Here is a 22,207-nt window from a genome sequence, read left to right as displayed (position 1 = left end):
AGTTTAACCCAGATAAATGTGAAGTGGTTCATGTTGGTAGGCCAAATATGATGGCCGAATATAGTATTAATGGTAAGTCTCTTGGCAGTGTGGAGGATCAGAAGGATCTTGGGGTCCGAGTCCATAGGACACTCAAAGCAGATGTGCAGGTTGACTGTGTGGTTAAGAAGGCATACAGTGCATTGGCCTTGATCAATCGTGGGTTTGAGTTTAGGAGCCAAGATGTAATGTTGCAGTTATATAGGTCCCTGGTCAAACCTCACTCGGATACTGTGCTCAGTTCTGGTCACCTCACTACAGGAAGGATGTGGAAACCATAGAAAGGGTGCAGAGGAGATTTACAAGGATGTTGCGGAACATGCCTTATGAGAATAGGTTGAGTGAACTCAGCCTTTTCTCCTTGGAGCAATGGAGGACAAGAAGTGACCTGATAGAGGTGTATAAGATGATGAGAGGCATTGATCATGTGGATAGGCAGAGGCTTTTCCCCAGAGCTGAAATGGCTAACACGAGAGGGCATAGTTTTAAGGTGCTTGGAGAAGTCAGGGGTAACTTTTTACATGCAGAGAATGATGAGTGCATGGAATGGGCTGCTGGCGACGGTGGCGGAGGCGGATACCATAGAGTCTTTTAAGAGACTCCTGGATAGGTACATGGAGCCTAGAAAAATAGAGGGCTATGGGTAACCCTAGGTAATTTCTAAGATAAGGACATGTTCCGCACAACTTTGTGGGCCAAAGGGCTTGATTACGCCGTAAGTTTTCTATGTTTCCGGCGATGGGCGGGGAGAAAGGCGCATGTCACCTTCGCTATCAGGGACCTGGCGGGAATTGTGACGTCACAGCCCCTGTGTTGGGCTACGGGAAACCCCTGGCGTTATTGCGTTGGAGACGCCATTGTTGTGGAGGTGGTGTTGGTTTGAAGGTGCTGGAATTTGCTGTCTGCCGTCCGCTCCCTGCTCCTGGATCGTGGAGATTGTTCGCCTGCGCCCTTTCACCTGTTTCCGAGTGCGGTCGGCGGTTAAGGCGAGTGAGCGCTGCACTGCGACGATGTACGTGGGAGCACAGGGCCGGCCTTTGGCCCACAGCTGATCCGGGCGCGGCCCTGTCGTCTCGCGTCCCGGGTCCTTGCCCACTCTACGTGCCCCCATACCCCTGCTACCGTCTGCCCGCTTGCCCATGGAGCTAGCTGGTGCATGAGGATTCGCCGAGGATTAGGAGCGCGGGGCCCGCCCGCTGCCGTCCGTGAACCTTCCCGAGAGAGGCGGTGTTCGCCCGGAGCTGGGCTCCTCTCGCCACCCAGTGTCCGCGACGAGTAGCACCTGGAGATCGCCGCTGCAGCACCGTTCCGAGGAGGGTACGCCGAGACGCAGACGTGGACCTTTTTGTGTTAGATTTAAACAAAAACTCTGGCCAGACTTGCTGCATTGCGGCTTTGTCAGAAAACAGACCGAAGGAAAACTGCATTGTTCGGATTATTTATTTGGGAGATAAATCTTTTGGACTTCTTGGACGTTTAAACTATACCATTAAATTTTGAGCTATCTGGTTTATTAGTGAGTAAATCAGCTAGTATATAATTTTTTATGCAATGTGAAGTTAAAAAGGAAGCTGGTTGCTTATTGATTTCGGGCAAGATTACTACAGATTATTTTCTTAAACATTACTATACAACAAAGTCTAAATACTTGAGTTTCACATTTGGGAATTAAATTGTGTGTTTTGCCAGTGTTAAAAAGGGTAATTTATTTTGTGGGTAAGGCTTGTCCCATTCAAAAAAAATGTCGTGTATACATTACAAATTTCTCTTAAACTGAACTATGACACGGTCACTTTCGATGGGCTTCACATTTCTTTGAGTGATCTAAAGAAGACAATAATGGCCCGAGAGAAGCTGAAGGCAGCAGACTGCGATTTACAAATCACCAATGCACAGACGAAGGAAGGTAACTGAACTACCGTAACTTTATACTATTTCAGGATTTTTCTGTCCTTTTGTTTTATTTTCTCAAACCGCGTTCTGTGTAGACAAGATGGCGCGTGTTGCTGGACTTGCCTCATTAGACATTAGCTTACACGTTTGAAAGAGCAGCAGTCCAATACACAGGAAGCCGAAAGCTTTAAAAATATACTGGATGACATATTTGTCTTGCTCCTTTCGATTTACTTAGCAGTTCTTATTTTTTTTATTGTTACTCGTTTTTTAAAATATGAAAATGCTTTATTCACGGATTGTCTTTCTGCCTTGGAAGGGTTTATTTAGAATACTATAGTAAGCTTTTCATTTACCCGAGAAAGAGCTTCGTGGAGGTCACACAGTCTCTGCGCCCAACTATAACTCATCAGGATGACGGATAGGAAATTACAAAACGCCTAAACAAGGCTTCGAGGCATGCTGGAGTTGTAAAGATGATTTGAATCCTCATGAATAAAGTAGTTTTGAAAACTGGGAAGTACATTCTGGATAACATTACAAGTTACATGTAATTAGGTTATGCAGGTTCAAAATTCATAAAGGCTGCTGGTTTAGGTGCTCAAGTATTTTAGAGAGACTGATAGACTTTTATTTTTAATGACTAGTTAGTAAGATTAGTTTGTGGTAAGGTTGACTGAGTCAGAACAGTATGTAAAAAACACAATAATTTAATAAGGACTTGTGGCAGTTAATATTTAAAATAAAGTTGCTCAACTTAGCCCATTTCTTACTAGATGCAAAGATCTACATCACAATTCTTCGACTCCATATCCTGGCAATGCACTATTTGTGCATCTTCCAGCAATACACTACAAACTACCACTGGATGGGGAGGGGGATATCTCTCAGTGCCATCCCAATTCTTCCAATTTTCTGATTTTTGACCCCTCTATTCTTTCTTATTTTTATGGGATCATTTTAATTTAGAAGATCTCCATTTGGTCTAAGACACTTCCAAATAAGTTCTGTTCTCTGTCTATCCAATTTTTCTGTGTATATTTTTCTAGTGATAGCAACAAACGAGTCTCCTCTATGCCATCTTTAGAGCAACCACATCTTATTCTACACTCAGTAGCCACTTTATTAGGTACCTCCTGTTCAGTCTTCTCTTGCAGTAGCCCATCCACTTCAAGGTTCAACGTGTGTTCAGAAATGCTCTTCAGTACACAAAGGTTGGAGGTGTTGTGGATAGTGTAGGGGGCTGTCAGAGGTTACAGTGGGACATTGATAGGATGCAAAACTGGGCTGAGAAGTGGCAGATGGAGTTCAACCCAGATAAATGTGAAGTGATTCATTTTGGTAGGTCAAATACGATGGCAGAATATAGTATTAATGATGAGACTCTTGGCAGTGTGGAGGATCAGAGGGATCTTGGGGTCCGACTCCATAGAACGCTCAAAGCAGCTGTGCAGGTTGACTCTGTGGTTAAGAAGGCATACGGTGTATTGGCCTTCATGGCATTGAATTTCGGAGCCGACAGGTATGTTGCAGCTATATAGGACCCCAGTCAGACCCCACTTGGAGTGCTGTGCTCAGTTCTGATCGCCTCACTACAGGAAGGATGTGGAGGCCATAGAAAGGGTGCAGAGGAGATTTACAAGGATGTTACCTGGATTGGGGAGAATGCCAGGTTGAGTGGACTCGGTCTTTTCTCCTTGGAGCGATGGAGGATGAGAGGTGACCTGATAGAGGTGTATAAGATGATGTGAGGCATTGATCATGTGGATAGTCAGAGGCTTTTTCCCAGGGCTGAAATGGCTGCCACAAGAGGACACAGGTTTAAGGTGCTGGAGAGATGTCAGGGATAGTTTTTTTGCCCAGAGTGCATAGAATGGGCTGCCGGCAATGGTGGTGGAGGCAGATACAATAGGTTCTTTTAAGAGACTTCTGGATAGGTACAAGGAGCTTAGAAAAATAGAGGGCTATTGGTAAGCCTGGTAATTTCTAAGGTAGGGACATTTTTGGCACAACTTGGTGGGCCGAAGGGCCTGTATTGTGCTGTAGGTTTTCTATGTTTCTAACTGGTGTAATGTGTGGTGGTTAGAATTAGTGTTACCTTGCTGTCAGCTTGAACTACTCTGGTCATTCTCTGACCTCTCATTAGCAAAGCATTTTTGCCAACAGAACTGCACTCACCAGATGTGTTTTGTTTTTCACATCATTTTCTGTAAACTAGAAATGTGCATGAAATCCTATGAAGTCAGTCGATTCTGAGATACTCAGAACACCCTGTCAGACACAAACAATGATTGTATGTTCAAAGGCACTTGGATCACATTTCTTCCCCATTCTCAAGTTTGGTTTACACAACTACTGAAACTCTTGAGCATTTCTGCATGCTTTTATGCAATTGAGTTGCTGTCACATGATGGTGTGAGTAGATATTTACGTTAGAGGTGTTCCTAATGAACTGGTCACTGAGTGTATAACCTTCTAAAGTCAAAATGCATTATTCTTCCTGTCAATTAAGTGACCAACATTTTGTCTGTAAATTTTGTATCAATTTCTCAATAATTAAGTCTAAATCATTAATCTAAACAAAAAAAATTGAGTCTTGAGCCTTGAGGAATCCCACTGTTAAAGAGCCTGTCAGCCATGAAAAACATCTTTTCTCTGCCAGTTTGCTACTTCCTTGGATCCCAGGTACATTTGCTATTTTGATAAACATACATAATGTAATAAAAAACTTCAGTGAAACCTGCATAAACTGCACAAAACAGATTAGTACTCATCTTTTAATATTCAAAACAAAATTGAATGGTTGTTAGAAAATCTTTGCATTCCAGAAGTGGCTGATTTTATTATTCTGCCTTTCTAACTGAAAACATCAGATTCTTTCTCATCAGGTTACGAAAAGTTGCCCCCCCCCCCCCCCCCCACCAAAAAGAAGTTTTCAACTGGCTTGGTTCATCCATTGCTTTTTAAACAGTAGTCCTGATGATCTCAAGTTTTCCGGACATGGCTATGCATCCTCTTTTTAAGACACTTGATACTTTTGTGTCTTATTGATGTTATAATTCACTCATCTTCCTTAGCAAATAGAGGGACAATGCCAAACTTTTTTTAAAAAAAAGCTACAGGATCCTCGTCTTGAGAACCCGATCAAACAGTCTTGACACAAGGTTAAGACTGATCCATTGGTTCCTATGGACCTACCCTTCCTTCAATAGCCAGCCCTATTGTGAATGCTCCAGATGTGCATTACTGTCCTTTTTGTTTGTAGTACCAAGTTTATGCTAAACTATAGTTTCCTCAAATATTTCCTATTTTTCTGAAGCAAGAAAATATTTGGTATACATTGATTATCATTCTGAATCTGATCATATTAAATTCCTGCTTCTCATTTGTCTTCATTATTTGGTTAACTACATCATTCATTTCCAAAACTTCATTGCCAACCAAGTAAGAATATTGTCACTGTAGGAGGTTTTTTAAAATCTTGATGTATGTTGAACTCAAACTGATCAGTTGGTCTCTTTTTTTCTTACTCTGATTAAACTCAAGCTTGCCATAAACACTGCAGTTTGTCCTAATTTGTACAGTGTTCATCTTCCCACCATCTCTAGTTGCCTACATTGATAGCCTCAACATCTCACTTTTTAGACTTTGGGTCTGTTTGTGGTTTTGTTTCTTCAAATGAGCAATCCAGATAAGTACTTTATTCTTTTGTGCTGCATCCTTTTTGGTTTCCTACCATATGCAGGCATCCATACCAAGTGTTCCCCAGGTTTCTATCCACTAGCTTTCTACTTTTGTGACATTTTGAAACCTGACCTATCATATCACTAGAGCTAATTTTGTTTCAGGTTGTCAGCATTCTCCTGTGAAATGTTTTGCACATTTTGTGATTGCTGCATACTACACTACATTGATAGTTCCATAAATGTAAATTGAATAATCAGGGTTAAGTCAATCAAGATGCATGCTCTGTTACATCTTATTGTATGTGCGGTCTTCTAAGGTGTCTGTAGTGTTATATTCTGTTCAGGTTAATTGTGCATCTTCTTTGAACTTGGTTTTACAGGTGTAGGATTGAAAAATGTGCTATCTGTCATTTTGCATTCTGCTGATTGAAAGGCAGGCAGACTGGACATGGTTGTTATTTTATGATTTTTGCATGTTTTTTGGGGCTGTTTTTGCATCCATAATTAGATGGACTGTCTAGAATTGGCAAAAACACATGGATTAATTTGATGTCTTGAGGCAAATTGAGATGGCTAGGTCTCTTGGACTGATAAAGTTCTTCCTTGGGTCTTGTAGGAGGTTAGTGCAGAAATTGTAGGGGCACTGGGAGGGGTATTTAAACTGTCCTTAGCCACAGTTGAGGTGCCAGCAGACTGGAAGATAAATACTGTTCAGTTGTTCAAGAAAAGCTGTAAGAATAGGGTGGGAAATTATAGGCTGGTGAGTTTGACACCAATTACGGGTAAATTACTGGAACATTCTAAGGGACTGAATATATATGTAGCTGGATAGTCAGAGTTGTAAGAGATTGTTGCCCCTCTAACTGCAGACCTGCGATTGATGGTGTGCTGCAGGAATTGGTGCTGGGTCTGTTGTGTGTCATCTATATTATTGATATAGATAACAATGTCTTTTTATCCTTTTTTCTCCCCTGTGCACTCCATTTATTTTTGTCTACCTGACATGATCTTTGTATGTGCCATACTCTGTTGCATTTTCTGCAAGTTTCACACTGAAACCTGCATTGGTCTGGTGTATATGAGCCCCTACCACAACGGTAACACAGTTTGTTAAGCTAGACTGGTTTCTGTTTAGACGTTGCAGTGTTATTCACACTCATTTTTATTGACTGCAACTCAATTGTGTCTGCTGTTTCCATTGATACGGCAATTTGAAATGTAAGTTGTGCTTCAGTTAGGGACTTTTTTTGAATGCTTGCTTGTAAGAATCCACAGATAATCTCTCAGTCCTTCATTAAGCCCATTACCTAATTGACAATGCTTAGACAACTTTAATTCAGCCATTACACTGAAGTAAACTTCCTTTTGAATTCACTTATGAAACCTAAAGCATTCTGCAATCAAAAATGGTTTCAGTTCTATATATTCAAGCATTACTTCCATGATACCAGCAAAGCTCATTTCGGCTGGTTTGGTTGAAGCAGTTAAAATTCTACATGAACTGTATGCATTTAAATCCAGTGCACTCAACAAAGTTGTTACTTGTTTCTCATTGGCTATTCCCTTTGCTTTAAAACACTGCTCAAGCTGTTCCGTATATAAAACCACTTTGGTTGTGTAATCAAATGCGTTGATTTTTCCATATCCAATCACTTCTCTTTCGATGATTATTTTCACCCAGTGCTCTATGAGCCTGTGAATTTGTCTGTTTTCTACTTTTTTTTAACTTGACCAACTTTCTACCTTTGCAAAGGGGGGGGGGGGGGGTCTGCACTGCTTTTTTTTACCGGAATGCCTAGCTGCTGTTCCAACAGGTAAGTAGTGGTTTCAGGTTTGATTAAAGTTTTCATGTCGCTACTGATATGTTCTGTAACTCTAAAGCATTAAAACTAATTAAAAGTGGTATAAGGAGCTAGGAAATGCTCATTCACATTTGTCTTTAACTGTGTGACCTGGTAGCATCATGACATATTCAATTTACTTAACTATGTATAGCCCATAAAGAATTATTTAAGCAAAGAATGCTTAAGCAATATATTTACTCAAGCAATATTACTCCAATATTGCTGAAATATTAAATGCTCAATAGAAGTGAGTGGGTTGGGATGGGAGATGAAATGAGAAGCTGGGAGGTAATAGTTGGAAATGATAAAGGGTTGAAGTAGTAGTTGCTTGATTGTGTAGACTGAGTTTGGGAGAAAGGGATGGAGGAGGGGTACCAGGTGAGGGTGTTAGGCAAATGAGAAGAGCTGAGAGTGGGAAAGAGAGGAAGGAATCACCAGAAGTTGATATTCATACCGTCAGGTCAGAGACTACTCAGATGGAATGAGGTGTTGCTCCTCCATCCTGAGAGTGGCCTTGTCATGGCTATAGAGGTGGCCATGGGCCACCATGTCAGAATGAGAATGGCCAGTGGAAGTAAAATGATCAGCAACGAGGATATCCTGCTTGTTATGGACGGAGCATTGTCTTATCACTGCATGAGCCTCTAGTGCATCATTCTCTGCAACATCTATCTTCAATGGGATTCTATGAACAAACCCATGTCTTCCCCCCCCCCCACCACCCGAAAACACACATCCCACTTGACACAAGAATCATTCTTTGTGTTTCCCTAGTCCATTCATCCTGCCACTACTCTCCCTCCTATCACTTATCCCTGCAAGCAGAAGACAGGCCACCACCTCCCCCACCACAATTCAGGGCCCCCAACCAGTCTTTCTAGGCAAGGCAACAATCTGTCGGGGTCATGTGCTGTTTCAGGTGCAGCCTATCTACATAATGAGACCTGACATAGATAGAGGGATTGCTTTGTCAAACACATTTGCTCTGTGCAACAAGCAGGATTTCCTGTGGCCAACCATTTAAATTCACTGCCCCTTCCCATTCCAACATATTGGTCCATGGCTGTTTTTGCCATGATGAGGCCACTCTCATGACAGTATTTAGTCTGGAAAAGCGCCAACCTGATAGCTTGAACATTGATTTTTGTAACTTCTGATAATTTCTTGCCCTTCCACCTTCCTTTCCTTTTTTTTGCACTCACCATTCTAACTCCCTTCTTACCCTATTTCTTCTTAATTGCTTTTGACCTTCTTCTGGTGCTTTTCCTTCCCTTTCTCCTATGGTCCAATTTCTTATATTAGGTCACTCCTTCAGCCCTATAGCTTTTCCACCTATCACTTTCTAGCTTCTCAATTAATCTTAACCTCTCCTGCACCACCCACCTACTGTCCCCCTCAACTGCCTCCACCTATCAGTATCTACTCCAGCTTGTACTACTTCCTTCATCCCAACATCTTATTCTGGCAACTTCTCCCTTTCTAGTTCTGATGAAGGGTCTCGGAGGAAATGTTTGACCTGCTGATTTCCTCCATTAGTTTTTTTGTTGGGTTTTTGGACTTAAAAGCATAATCTACAAAATCTCTGGTACAGTCTGGATCCATTGTCAGCTTTTCTGGCTGTAAATTGATGATACAGAAATTTTGTTACTTTAAAAAAACTTTTATTGGAAAAAAAAAGTAACTTCAACTGGGAAAGAAAAATAATTTGAGGCAAGGAATTTTACTTCCTGGGTTTGCATTCCTTCAAAATGAATTGAAGCCTGGGCACTTATGTATCCTCGTTGAAATATTGAATGACTGGAATATAGAAAATAACTCTATTTTGGATCTTAATAGATTCTTTTCAGAATTAGAAACTAGAGTGTTGACCCCAGGGGTTTAAACAAACAACCAAATAATAAGACAAAATGACACAAGAAATTAACCCATGAGTGAGGTTTTCCTACATTGGCAATATAGCTATGTCTCTTGTTCTGTAAGCAGTGCTCCTATTTACTAATCTGTATTCCAAGATGTTTTATGCTGATCAACTGTTCATAATCCTGTGTACTAGCTCTAGATGAATCAGCCCTGAAATCAAATGAACTTTATAGTAGTATGCTTTAGGTTTGTATGCAAATTTTTTCTAGTCTCAGGCTTCTAATCAAACAAACCGAAGTACCCACATATTTAATGCTCATAATCTTTTGTTTTTCTTGGTTGTATTGCAACCATCTACCAGATTGTTTCAATAACGCCAACTGCTTTAATATTTTCCTATCATTGATCAAGTCTCAAGGCACCTTATCCAAAAGGTATTGCTGGAGGAAAACATGACATCCATTTAGTTGGTAAATGAATTGATAAACAAGTGAATGTGATAGATATACTTGATACAACTGAAGGGTGAAGTTTGAATGTTCTTGCTTTTATTTTGACACTTGGATAATAATGGTATGCTAATTGTTCACAGAATATACAGATGATAATACTCTAATACCCAAGAATTCATCTGTCATTATAAAAAGAATTCCAATTGGAGGTGTGAAATCTGCTGGCAAATCATTTGTCATGTAAGTCTGTCATTTTGATTTTAACTAACTTTTACATGTTAAAAGGGAGAGAAATTCAAACAAATTTGACAGGGTTCTTTATGTTGAATGTATTGTTGAATTCTATTTTTTCCATTTAACTTACAGTTTACAAATTTCATAAGGGGTGCAATTTTACATCTATATTACCACTCAGTTGTGATTTGTGAAAGTAAAAAGAATTGTGAAATAGACACTGCATAGTCTTTAATTTCTTGATTCTTTGTGTAAGGTTTTACTTTTTTTGTGTAATGTGGCAATATTTTGATGACAATTTTGATTCGACCAATAGGGTTGGGGTTTGTGTCTGAACTTGAGATGATAAACCAAACCCTCCACAAAGATTTGAACCAAAAATGAAGGGGACCACTTATGATGTTGAGTGTATGACCGCTGTGATGTTGAGTGTGATAGAAATTACTGAGGTAGTGCTCTTGGGATGAATTGATAATTAAATGCAGAGGGTGTTTCAAGAAACAGTATTGAGTGATCTATAGTGGCGAATCATTAAACTTTAATCATTATCAAACAAATAAACTGATCTTCTTGCCATTAAAAATATTTTGTGGCCATTATGAAAAATTAGATGCTACATTAACCACATTACTCTGATTACATTTCCAAAGTACCTCATTCTTTCTAAAGTGAGTAAAGACATCAGTGCTCCAGGTATGCTGTCAAAATGAACATGATATTTTATTATTTATGTTAGGGAAAATCTGAAATTGAGATGGTTTCAAAACCAAGCAAAAATATAACTGATTCAGTTTCAAATATGTTATGTAAAATTTGGCATTATCTTAATGTCATTAGTAAATTCAGTACATTTAGAGCAAAGCACAAGCTTGCAGAATGAGTAAGTTTTTTTTCAAACTAATTGAAAATAAATACATCATTTTGCTCAGAATGGATTTGATTTCACAAAGACCAAATAACCTCCTGAATATATTGAGAAACTTGAAGTCTAGAAAGAGAGGAACCAAAAGGAATCAGAATTAAATAGTAGTAGGAAAGCTAATGGGGCTAAAGACTAACAAATCTCCAGGCTCTGATGACTCACATCAAGAAGCCCTGACTTCTTCCCCTTTCCAGTCCTGATGAAGAGTCTCAGCCCAAAATGTCTGTTTATCCTTTTCCAGAGATGTTGCCTTACCTGAGTTTCTCCAGCACTTTGTGTGTTACAATGGATTTGCAATATCTGCAGAATATTTTGTTTATAAATAGTATGAGAGTAGTATTGTTAATCTTTGGAATCTTGGTTACTTGAATGTGTATATTTCTCATTACACATAGCTTGTTGCTGGCGGGAAGGTTTGAGAACTTGAATGAAAGAATAATAAGCTGGAGTTTTAGGAAAAATGTAAATGTGTGAGGTGGTGTTTTTTTTAAGATCATAGATGAACCTGATGAAGACTGCATGGACCAGAACTGGTTTATTTTTCTTAATTTATGGCATATATGTATAGCAGGCAAGGCCAATAGTTCCTTGAAGAAGATGGTCTAGATCTTACCCAAACCTTAACCAAAACATAGAAGCATCATAAACTGACGAAGGTGCTTCCAATTCTGGGTAAGATTTAGACCAGTAGTAATAACTGAGCATCATTCTCTTTTTGGTTTGGGTGGTGAATGGGAAGGAGTCTACACATGGTAATATTTGCATGTACCCGTTGTTATGATGGAAATAACAGATTTAGGAGGCCTCATGAGTGCCATAAAAATAAGGCAGTAGGAAATTGGGATGAAATTTCTTCACTCGTGAGTGTTGAGAAGGTGGAACTTTGCTGTCACAAGGAGAAATTGAGGTAAATAATGCTGATGAGTTTTAGGTCAGTCAAAAGCAATAAAACAATGGTACAATGGGTTTTAATGGATTTATGGGAAGGTTGGATTAGAAATAATTGGGTCATGTGTTTATCAGCATTAATTGTGTCGTGTGTTTTTGAATACTGTATATGCTGATAATTAATAAGAGGAGAAATAGGCAGAATTGATAATGTTGAGTTTTTGGTTATTTAGATTTTGAGTAAGTTCAGTTGTGACATTTTTAATTGTTGTGAGAGTCATAGAGTAATATGCAAATTGACATTTTGTTCAGTAAGTCTATACCAACTTGCGCTTGGTCTTCTATGCCAGGGTGATTCTGGACACTTAAGTTTATTTTCACCACTCTCCAGGTACTCACTGGTGTCTGTGAGGAAAGGACAGCTAGTAGCCACCCTGCCCTCCTCCCTCCCCCCAATAAAATCCTTGGTTCTTAACATAAATCTATGTTCCCTAGCCTTATCTATCTTTGATATATGAAATGCTCCATTTAAATTCACTCTGGTGAACCTTCTCTGTGCCCTTGAGTGCTGTCACAATCTCCTTGGGGTTTGATTGTGTTGCTGGTTAAGAGTAAAATTTTCTACTCTTGGCACATCATGAACTTGTAAACATTTATTTGAACCACTGAAATAGGTATCACCCCAGTTGGCATCAAGTGTACAAATACATCAATAGAATTTTAATTAAGAAGCTTTAGTGGCATGTTGCTTTTTGTTTGTAGAGTAGTTCGTAACTTCTGGCAAGATGGCGCCGCCTGCCAATGGTGACCTACTGCAGGCAGATCACAAAGCTGCTAAATATTCTTTTAAGTGCAGTTCCGCTGAATTGTAATCGATTGCAGCCTGTAATGACCCTTTTAATGATGTAACTTTAAGCCAACTAAACAACCTAGCACTTCTGCGATCTCTTGGAGGATTCTGCTTGGGTGAGAGGGGAGAGTGCAGTTACGGCTATTGCTAGGGGTGTGTGCTGTGTCAATTCCTAATGGGCGGTACACAAGCCTGTGGTTAGATCCATTACGCTGTACAGATTAAAGCATCAAGCAAGATTGAAATCATCAAAAAGGAGACAGAAAATAAACAGGCTGCCTGTGTTTGACCGTTCTCCTCTTGCTGCTTCTGGCAGACAGAAGGTGCAGGAGTCTTGCAACCCATGACACTGGAAGTAGCTGTTGCCCTGCAGCCATCGGGTTACTGGTCGATTTTTCACTCACCTGAAGGCACTCTGCAGCTGCAGATTCACTGTAGGGAATTCTGCAGTTCATGTTTCTTGTGGTTTTTAGATCATAAGACCATAAAACATAGGCCCATTGAGTCTGCTCAGCCTTTTTATCATGGCTGATCCTTCTTGACCTTATTCTCTTGTCCTCCTCTCTCCCCCCCGCCCCGCCACGTAACCTCTCACGCCCTGACTTAACTAGGATCTCTCAACCTCCCCCTTAAACACACTCAATAACCTGACCTCCAATTCCACCTATGGCAACAAATTCAACAGATTCATCACACTCTAGTTGAAGAAATTCCTCTCATCTCCATTCTAACTGAACATCCTTCTTTCTGAGGTTATGCCCACCATGGGAAGCATCCTCTTCATATCCGTTCTGTCTAGGCCTTTCAACATTCGATTGGTTTCAATGATATCACCTGTATTCTTCTAAGTTCCAGTGAGTAAGGGCCCAGAGCCATCAAAATAAGAGGCTGAAAACTGCTCTCAATACTTCAAGCAAGGCCTCACCAGTAGCTTATTACATCCTTGCTTTTGTATTCTAGATAACATTGCATTTGCCTTTCTCACCACTGACTCAATCTGCAAATTAACCTTTAGGGAATCCTGCACAAAGGCTCCTAAGGAATCAATAAACCTGATTCTGAAGTCCCTTTGTACCTCAGATTTTTGGATTTTTTTTTCCTTGTTTAGAAAATAGTCGATGCTTTTTTTTCCTTCTACCAAAATGAATTACCATATACTTCCTGAGACTGTGTTCCATTTGCCATTTCTTTGCCCATTCTCCTAATCTGTCCAAGTCCTTCTGCTGCTTCCCTCCTTCCTCTTTAATACCTTCCCTTCCACATATATTATGTGCAAACTAAATCACAAAGGCATTGATTCTGTCATCCAAATCATTGACATCTAATGTGAAAAGATGTGGTCCCAACACTGTTCCCTGTGGAACACAGCTAGTCTCCGGCAGCCAATCAGAACAGGCTCCCTTTATTCCCACTCTTTTCCCCCTGCTAATCGGTCAATATGTGATCCATGTTAGTATCTTTCCAGTAATACCATTGGCTCTTAACTTGTTAATCAGCCACATATGTGGCATTTTTTTAAAGGCCTTCTGAAAACCCAAGTACACAACATACACTGATTCTCCTTTGTCTTTTCTGTTTATTTCCTCAAAGAATTCTTATCAGATTTGTCAGAGGTAGGATTTTCCCTTAAGGAAACCATGCTGACTTTGGCTTATTGTAGCATGTGCCTCCAAGTACCTCGAAGCCACATCCTTAACAATAGATTCCCAACATCTTCCAAACCACTAAAGTCAGGCTAACTAGCCTATCATTTCCTTTCTTTTGCCTCCCTGCGGCCTTGGAGCAACATTTGCAATTTTCCAGTCCTCTGGAACCATGTCGTAATTTACTGATTTGTGAAGGATCATTACTAATACCTCTGCAATCTCTTCGGCGACCTCTCTTGGATCCACCATACTGTTTGTGTCTTTCACAGTGTAGTCTGATACATAGTTTGTTGGCCATTTCTGTAGTGCATTTACTATGTTTCTTTTTCATTTTGGAGCACTCCATTATGTACTGTCACCTCCCTTTTACTCTTTATATAGCTGAAAAAACTTGGTTTTCCTTTTGGTATTGTTGGCTAGCTTGCCTTCTGTGTGTTTGTAGAAGTTTTGTAATCCTCTAACTGACCACTAATTTTTGTTGTATTATGTGACCCCTCTTGATTTTATGTTGGCTTTGACTTCCCTTGTTAGCCACAGTTGCGTTATCCTGACTTTAGAATACTTCTTTGGGATGTATCTATCCTATGTCTTCCGAATTGCTCCTTAAAAACTTCAGCCATTGCTGCTCTGCCGGCATTCCTGCTTCCCCTTCCAATCAATTTTGGCCAGCTCATCTCTCATGCCTCTAATTCCCTTTACTCCACTGTAATACTGATATATCTGACTAGCTTCTCCCTCTCAAATTCCAGGGTGAATTCAATGATACTATGAACAGCCCCTCTTAAGGTTTACCACAAGCTCCCTAATCAAATTCCATTCGTTACACAACACCCAATCCAGAATAGCTGATCCCCTAGTGGGCTAAATCTCAAGCTGCTCTATAAAGACATCTTGTAGACATTCTACAGATTTTCTCGCTTGGGATCCAGCACCAACCTAATTTTCCCAATCTACCTGCATATTGAAATTCCTCATGACTATTTGACTTTCCATTTCTGTCTTGTGTTGCATTTGTAGCGCACATTCTGGCTACTGTTTTTGATTTTTGTTTACTTTTGTGTATTTTTGGTGTTGATTTGTCATAGAAACATAGAAAATAGGTGCAGGAGTAGGCCATTCGGCCCTTCGAGCCTGCACCGCCATTCATTATGATCATGGCTGATCATCCAACTCAGAACCCTGCACCAGCCTTCCCTCCATACCCCCTGATCCCCGTAGCCACAAGGGCCATATCTAACTCCCTCTTAAATATAGCCAATGAACTGGCCTCAACTGTTTCCTGTGGCAGAGAATTCCACAGATTCACCACTCTCTGTGTGAAGAAGTTTTTCCTAATCTCAGTCCTAAAAGGCTTCCCCTTTATCCTCAAACTGTGACCCCTCGTTCTGGACTTCCCCAACATTGGGAACAATGTTCCTGCGTCTAGCCTGTCCAATTCCTTTAGGATTTTATACGTTTCAATCAGATCCCCCCTCAATCTTCTAAATTCCAACGAGTACAAGCCCAGTTCATCCAGTCTTTCTTCATATTGTCAAGGTGCTTCTGCCCCTGGACTGATTATATGACTGCAGCTTGTACCCATTGGGCTCTTGGACTAGCTTTACTTGCCTCAGCAGTTCTGTGGCTGTGGACTCAATTTTGGTGACTCTGGTTAATGTTAATTTATTTACTTTTTATTTGCATGATTTTTTTTCACACATTGGGTGATCTTGTGTAGGGTTTTCTTTAAACTGGAAAATTAATCTCAGTTGCATATTTTTATAACCAAAGTATGTGTAAAATGTACTTTGAACTTCAATATGTGGCTATTTTAGATAAATGATTTTAGTATTCCAAGTTCTTACAATGTTAATCCCCAAAGATGTATTTTTAAGTTTTCAGTTAATGTGGAAAAGCCCAAAAATAATTTCAAAGTAAGATTCTGCCACTCACCACACAATAACATGAGTTAACATGCAAGTACTTGGGATGTTGAAACCAGAATACTTGGAGAAAGCTCATAAGGTCATGGCGTATGTAGGCAAACCTCATGCAGACAGCACTAAGTCAGGATTAAACCTGGGTCTCTGACACTGAGGCAAAGTGGATTTATATCTAGAAACACAGAAAACCTACAGCACAATACAGGCCCTTTGACCCACGATGCTGTGCTGAACATGTACTTATTTCAGAAATTACCTAGGGTTATCCATAGCACCCTATTTTTCTAAGCTCCATGTACCTATCTAGGAGTCTCTTAAAAGACCCTATCGTATCCACCTCCACCACTGTTGCCGGCAGCCCATTCCATGCACTCACCACCTTCTCCTTAAAAAAAAACTTGCCCCTGACATCTCTGTACCTACTTCCAGGCACCTTAAAGCTGTGCCCTCTCATGTTAGCCATTTCAGCCCTGGGAAAAAGCCTCTGACTATTTCAAGATTTATTACCTGAAATCCATCTATTGTCATTTAAATAACTTCATACAAGAGGATAAAGAGCAAAATTACTGAGTTTTCAGTAATTGTGTTAATTCAGGAACACTTTTCTCAATGAAGGTGAATTGTGCTCATTTTTACAGTTACAGATGATCTGGTTTTTAAAACTTCCATACTCGCCCAATGATCCTCAAACCTTAAGCTCATTGTCGCAAAACTATCATTGAGAATTTGCACAATACAACAAATCCCTAATTCACTTTGTTGTGTACTATGACAGGAAATCTTTTCAGATAGTGTTAATTGCTAAATGAAAATTGTATGACTATAACAATATATTTTTGCTTTCCAGAGATCGTTTTGAACCAACAAGTGGGACATCGAAAGCAGTATGTAAAACAAAAATACAATCTGAACCTTTCTATTGGTTAAATTTAAGTTGCACTTTAATACATGCTAATCATAAGTCATAATGTTAATGGTTTTGAGTAATTTTCAAAATGCTCAAATGGCATGATATATCTGGCAAAGTAATGTTTTGTAATGCCTACCAAATTAGAGAACATTTTAAAACACTGTTGGATAACATTTAGTAACAGTTGCCTTATCTGCACATTAATTGTGTGTGTGTGTCCTGATAGTGCAAGGTTTAAGCACTGTATTTCATATTGAAACTGCAAATTAACATAATTAGGATTCAGTCTGTACAGATCAGTGTATGATTTTTAGAGTCTGGTTCAACAGTTTGCTGTGGTGAATATGGAAGTTTCCTGTGATGTCTTGTCTTTTTTAGTATTATATGTATAGGGTATTTTGTGCATTTTCCTTCAAATAAAGAATGTTTGAAGTGTATTATCTTCCATTTCACATTGTATCACTCCAAGTTTTTAATGCTTTTATAGGTGTAATTTAATGGTAAAATGGGTTGCTTTACACTATAAGGCATGTGAAAACCAAGCTAGGCTGTTACAATTAAAAATGAATTGCTGAATTTTGTGCAGTTCAACAATTCCTCCTGTAATTTATGTTTATAACAACATATTATATTTACTTTGAGCTTAAAAAAATTAAAATATCACATGCATCAAGAATACTGTTTTTATTTTTTTTTAATCTGTTGTTTTGATTATTTTCCTTTTCCTGGTCATAGTTTCAAAATGAAAGTTAGTAGGCTTTTGTGGTGCTCTTAACTTAAATCAGTGTATTTTTATGTATGTACTAGTATCAAGCTGGTGGTTCATACATTATGTACTTATTCTTGCTGCACACCACAGAAATCTCCTGACTTGTCAATTTAAAGCTTAGAGCTGACTGTTTTGTTATTTTGTGATCTTGATGTAAAGTTGATTTTGGTTGAGCCATATAAAATATGAATTCCTTAAGAGATCACATTAAACTTATCTAGTCATGCACACATGGAATTACATTGTCTCCTAATAAATATATTACTGAATGCTTGATTTGATTTTCTATATCCTCACAATAGACTGCATTAGTTTCTAACCTGATAGTTTTATTGAGAGCTTATTTTGCATTGTTACTGTAACAATTTAACAAGCAATTATGTGCCACGTTTGTTGCTTTGTTAAATTGCTTGTTAGTAATGTTTAAAAAGAAAAGCAAGTTTTTCCATTAGACTTGAAAATTAGATCAGTTAATATTTTTGTATCACTGACTTTATGAACAAGGCTTAGGTTTATCCATTGCAAAAATATTTAGTGCTTCATGGATGTCAACAGAGTTGTGGTTTTTCGCTTGAAGCTAATGATTTTAGGATGTTAGCTTTGGGGAGAAGAATTGGGAGTTCAATAAAGGTGGCATTGACATGTCTGCATGCCATACTGATTTTGCTGTAAAATTTCTAAGCAATTGCCTTGTCCTTTATCGTCATGGTGGAGTAGTTTAATTGTACATTTACTAGATAAATTCTGATATTTAACTGAGGTAATGAAAACTTACGGTGTTTCAAAATAAATCAGCCTTGTATCAAAGCTGGAAGTGTTTTAGGAGTGGTTTACTTTGAATTCCAGCATCCACTTTACAGTTTTTACCAAAGATAAAAGGGACCAACAAGTCTCTTACTTGTTGCAATATTATAACAGTATTTCCAAGTCTGGGAAGCTACAGAGGTGGTGTGTTAAATGAGATCAGTCACCAACCTATTAAAAATCTAACCTAACAAAGAGCTTATCAGTTTCAAGGGTTGGCAGAGGTTGAGGGAGAGAATTGCTAAGATAAGAGGCTAGCTAGTTTGACTGAAATAAGTGAAAATCAAATAGGTGCACCAAAAATTGGGTTGTAAGACTTGAAGTAGATGAGATCAAAACTTTAATGTAAGTGCAAAGATAAAATTTGTTTAGCTGGTTGTATAAAAAAACACTACAAAATGATGGAAAAGTTTTTAACAGCTCAAGCAGTATATGTAGAAACAAGTAGTCAACATTTTTGGGCTGTGACTGTTGGTCAGGATGTTGTCCTGACTTGAGGCTCATTAAGTTAAGACGTATCTTTATATATAACTTTATTTTTATAAATTCTTCCAACATTCTCAATAACCTGCACCTGCTTTCTTTAAACTAGAATCAATTGTTAGTGTTCAAGTAGGCTACCAATCTGTAGGTCTTGAGGTGTGGGAGGAAACTGAAGCACCTGAAGGAAGACCACATCTTGAAAAATATATTTGGATAGGGTCCAAAATCAGCGTTGAACCCAAGTCTCTGCTGCTCTGAGACAGCAACTCTTATCAGCTGCACAATTGCCACTCTATTACTGAGCCAATTCATTGTCCCATCAGCTGGTAAATCGAGGGATGTGATTTAGAATAAAATACCCATAGTTTTGGATATGTTTTCAGATGGAAAAATGAGGAGAGTTTGAGGAAGTAGGTTTGACAAATGAATTGATTAGTGCTTCAGTAGGTGAGAGCAGAGCCAAACAATGTCATAAAGGTGACACGTTCAAAGATTGGAGTCAGTTGAAGCACTAAGATGACAAGTGATCTGGTTCATCATCTCTAGATGATTGTTGGCTGAGGCAGTGATTTGGTGAAAGAGTAGTCTTAAGTGGGCTAAAGATGATTTGAAGGAAGTTCCTGTTCAGCAGAACCTTGACGCCAATGGTGTGATATTTCAGTGTGTGTGACTCAGTTCAAGGAAAGGTAGTGGGGCCCAGACATGTTATGAATTATGTAGACGGGTGACTGATTAACACTGGAAATGTGGAATACCACGTATGAAGAGAAGTTGTAGCAGGTTTTGGATGGTTCTTGGAATGGAATCACGTGTAATGCCTTGGCCAGCTAGAAGATGATTGAGAGGTTTTGGTAAATATTGTAAAAGATTGGAAGAGGAGGAAAATGGGCATACTCATACAAGACATGGTCATTTTGATTGTGACTGCTTTGGTACCTTACTTGGACAAAAATTTGATTGAAGGACTTCAATTGTGGAGCTATTGTGATTTGAAAGATGGTGGTATTTCTGGGGAAGAGTTTAGTTTGAACTACGTGGTGAGGTGACTGTTGTAATATGCATGGTTATGGTTCTTTTAGAATGTATAATACCTACCGCCCACAAATTCCATGGGTACACATGGAAAAGCATTACGGTCACCAGTCCCTAGTCAAGGAGAGACAGCAGAGAAATTGGCCCTTTGGCACATCAATTTTATGTTGATCATTAGCCATGCATTTAATATTAATCATAACTAATTATTCCTCCCATATTCTCATCAACTTCCCCCAATTTCAACCACTCATCTATACACTGTGGGTGATACAGAATGGCCAAGTATGCTACCATCCCATAACTTTGGTTATGGGAGAGTTTCGGTGAACCTAGGGGAAATTTATTGGTCACAGGGAGAACATGCAAACTTTGCTCAGATGACGCTTGAGGCTGGGATTTAATCCAGGTGTGGCATTGTATGGCAACTGTTCTATTACTGTGCTGCCCTTTGGTGTTTTCTAAGTAGTAATGTGTTTCCTTGAGAGCTTGTCTTTACTTTGGTGTTTTAAATATGTCCTGGGTTTGATATTTTTGACATCATAATCTAAATTTGACAAGTTTTTAGAAACCTGTATGTGTAATGTTCAATTTGTTTGATATTTGTACCATAGTCTTCCTTGCAAATACCATTTGTGCATAGTTTTATTAGTGCTTCAAAATTCATAGTTTTTTTTAATTCTGTTTTGTCAAGATATATCCCTTTGGTCAGTGGAGCTGCAGGGGAAAGCAAGAGAAAGAGGTGTCAGACCTAGTTGCCAGACTGCAGGGAAAACTAAACGAGGTCAGTGTTGAGTAGTGATGTAGAGTAGAGGAATGTAGAGTGCATTAAATAGGTGAACTGTGGAAGAAAACAGAGAAAGTAGATTGTATTTCAATGGAAAGGCAGTTGTAGCCTATGTAAGATGGTCTCTTGTCTACTTAAAACCTTTCATCCAGGTGAAGACTTTCCTTGATGAACTTGCTGTTCTGGATTCAGTAACTTGCAGGTCTAAAACCACATATTGTTATGTTTAAGCCTTTAATCTCTGGAATTATTGCTTTTAATAGAAGTTATTTATAAATGAGGCTCGGAAACTGAAGAAATGTTTAGTCCTACTACATTTCCCCAACATTTGCTTAAATTGTATTCCTTTTATAGCACCAGGCCTTTATTCAGTACTTAGAGTCATAGAGCCCTAGAGAAGTACAACACAGAAACAGGCCCTTTGGCCTGACTAGTCCATGCTGAAAACATTTAAATTGCCTACTCCCATCGACCTGCACTATGACCATAGGCCTCCATATCTACAATCCATGTGGAGCACCTATCTAAACTTCTCTTAAATGTTGAAATCAAGCTTGCATAGACCACTTGTGCTGGCAGCTCATTCCACATTCTCCTGACCTGAATGAAGACGTTTCCCTTCATGTTCCCCTTAAACTTCTCACTTTTTATCCTTAAAATATGACCGCTGGTTGTACTACCACCCAGCCTCAGTGGAAAAAGCCTGCTTACATTTACCCTATCTATACCCCTCATAATTTTGTGTGTCTCTATCAAATTTCCTTTAAATCTTCTGCGTTCTAAAGAATACAGTCTCTGTCTGTTCAATCTTTTCTGATAACTGGGCATTTCCAGATCTGGCAACATCCTTTCTCTGCAAGTTTTCAACTTGTTTACATCTTGCTGTAGGTAGGTGACCAAAACTGCACCCAGTACTCCAAATTTGGCCTCACCAATGTCTTGTACAGCTTCAACATAACATCCCATCTTCATTGATTTATGAAGGTCAATGTGTCGAAAGCTTTCTTTATAACCCTATTTACCTGTGATACCATTTGTTCTACCACTCTCCTCAGTGCCCTACCGTTCACTGAATAAGACCATAGGATATAGGATCAGAATTATTTGGCCCATTGAGTCTGCTCCCCCCATGGGTGATCCAGTTTTCCTCTCAGCCCCAATCTCTTGCCTTCTCCCCATATTCCCT

The 22,207-nt window shown here is 39.2% G+C and overlaps 1 protein-coding gene across 1 annotated transcript in view; it reads left to right on the top strand.

Moving 5' to 3' along the window:
- Window positions 1–862: 862 nt before the first annotated feature.
- LOC140202854 (E3 ubiquitin-protein ligase RBBP6-like) overlaps window positions 863–22,207 on the top strand; it is an 88,617-nt gene continuing 67,272 nt past the window's right edge. The window contains 4 exon segments of the mRNA XM_072268318.1: window positions 863–1,802; window positions 1,805–1,945; window positions 9,915–10,014; window positions 17,084–17,120. Coding sequence (XP_072124419.1) covers window positions 1,781–1,802; window positions 1,805–1,945; window positions 9,915–10,014; window positions 17,084–17,120 — 300 coding nt within the window. The 5' untranslated portion in view covers window positions 863–1,780.

This window comes from Mobula birostris, chromosome 9 (genome assembly GCF_030028105.1).
Source record: "Mobula birostris isolate sMobBir1 chromosome 9, sMobBir1.hap1, whole genome shotgun sequence".
Classification (NCBI taxonomy): Eukaryota; Metazoa; Chordata; class Chondrichthyes; order Myliobatiformes; family Myliobatidae; genus Mobula; species Mobula birostris.
The sequence above is the reverse complement of the archived record's forward strand: the minus strand, read 5'-3'. Positions and strand labels throughout refer to the sequence as shown.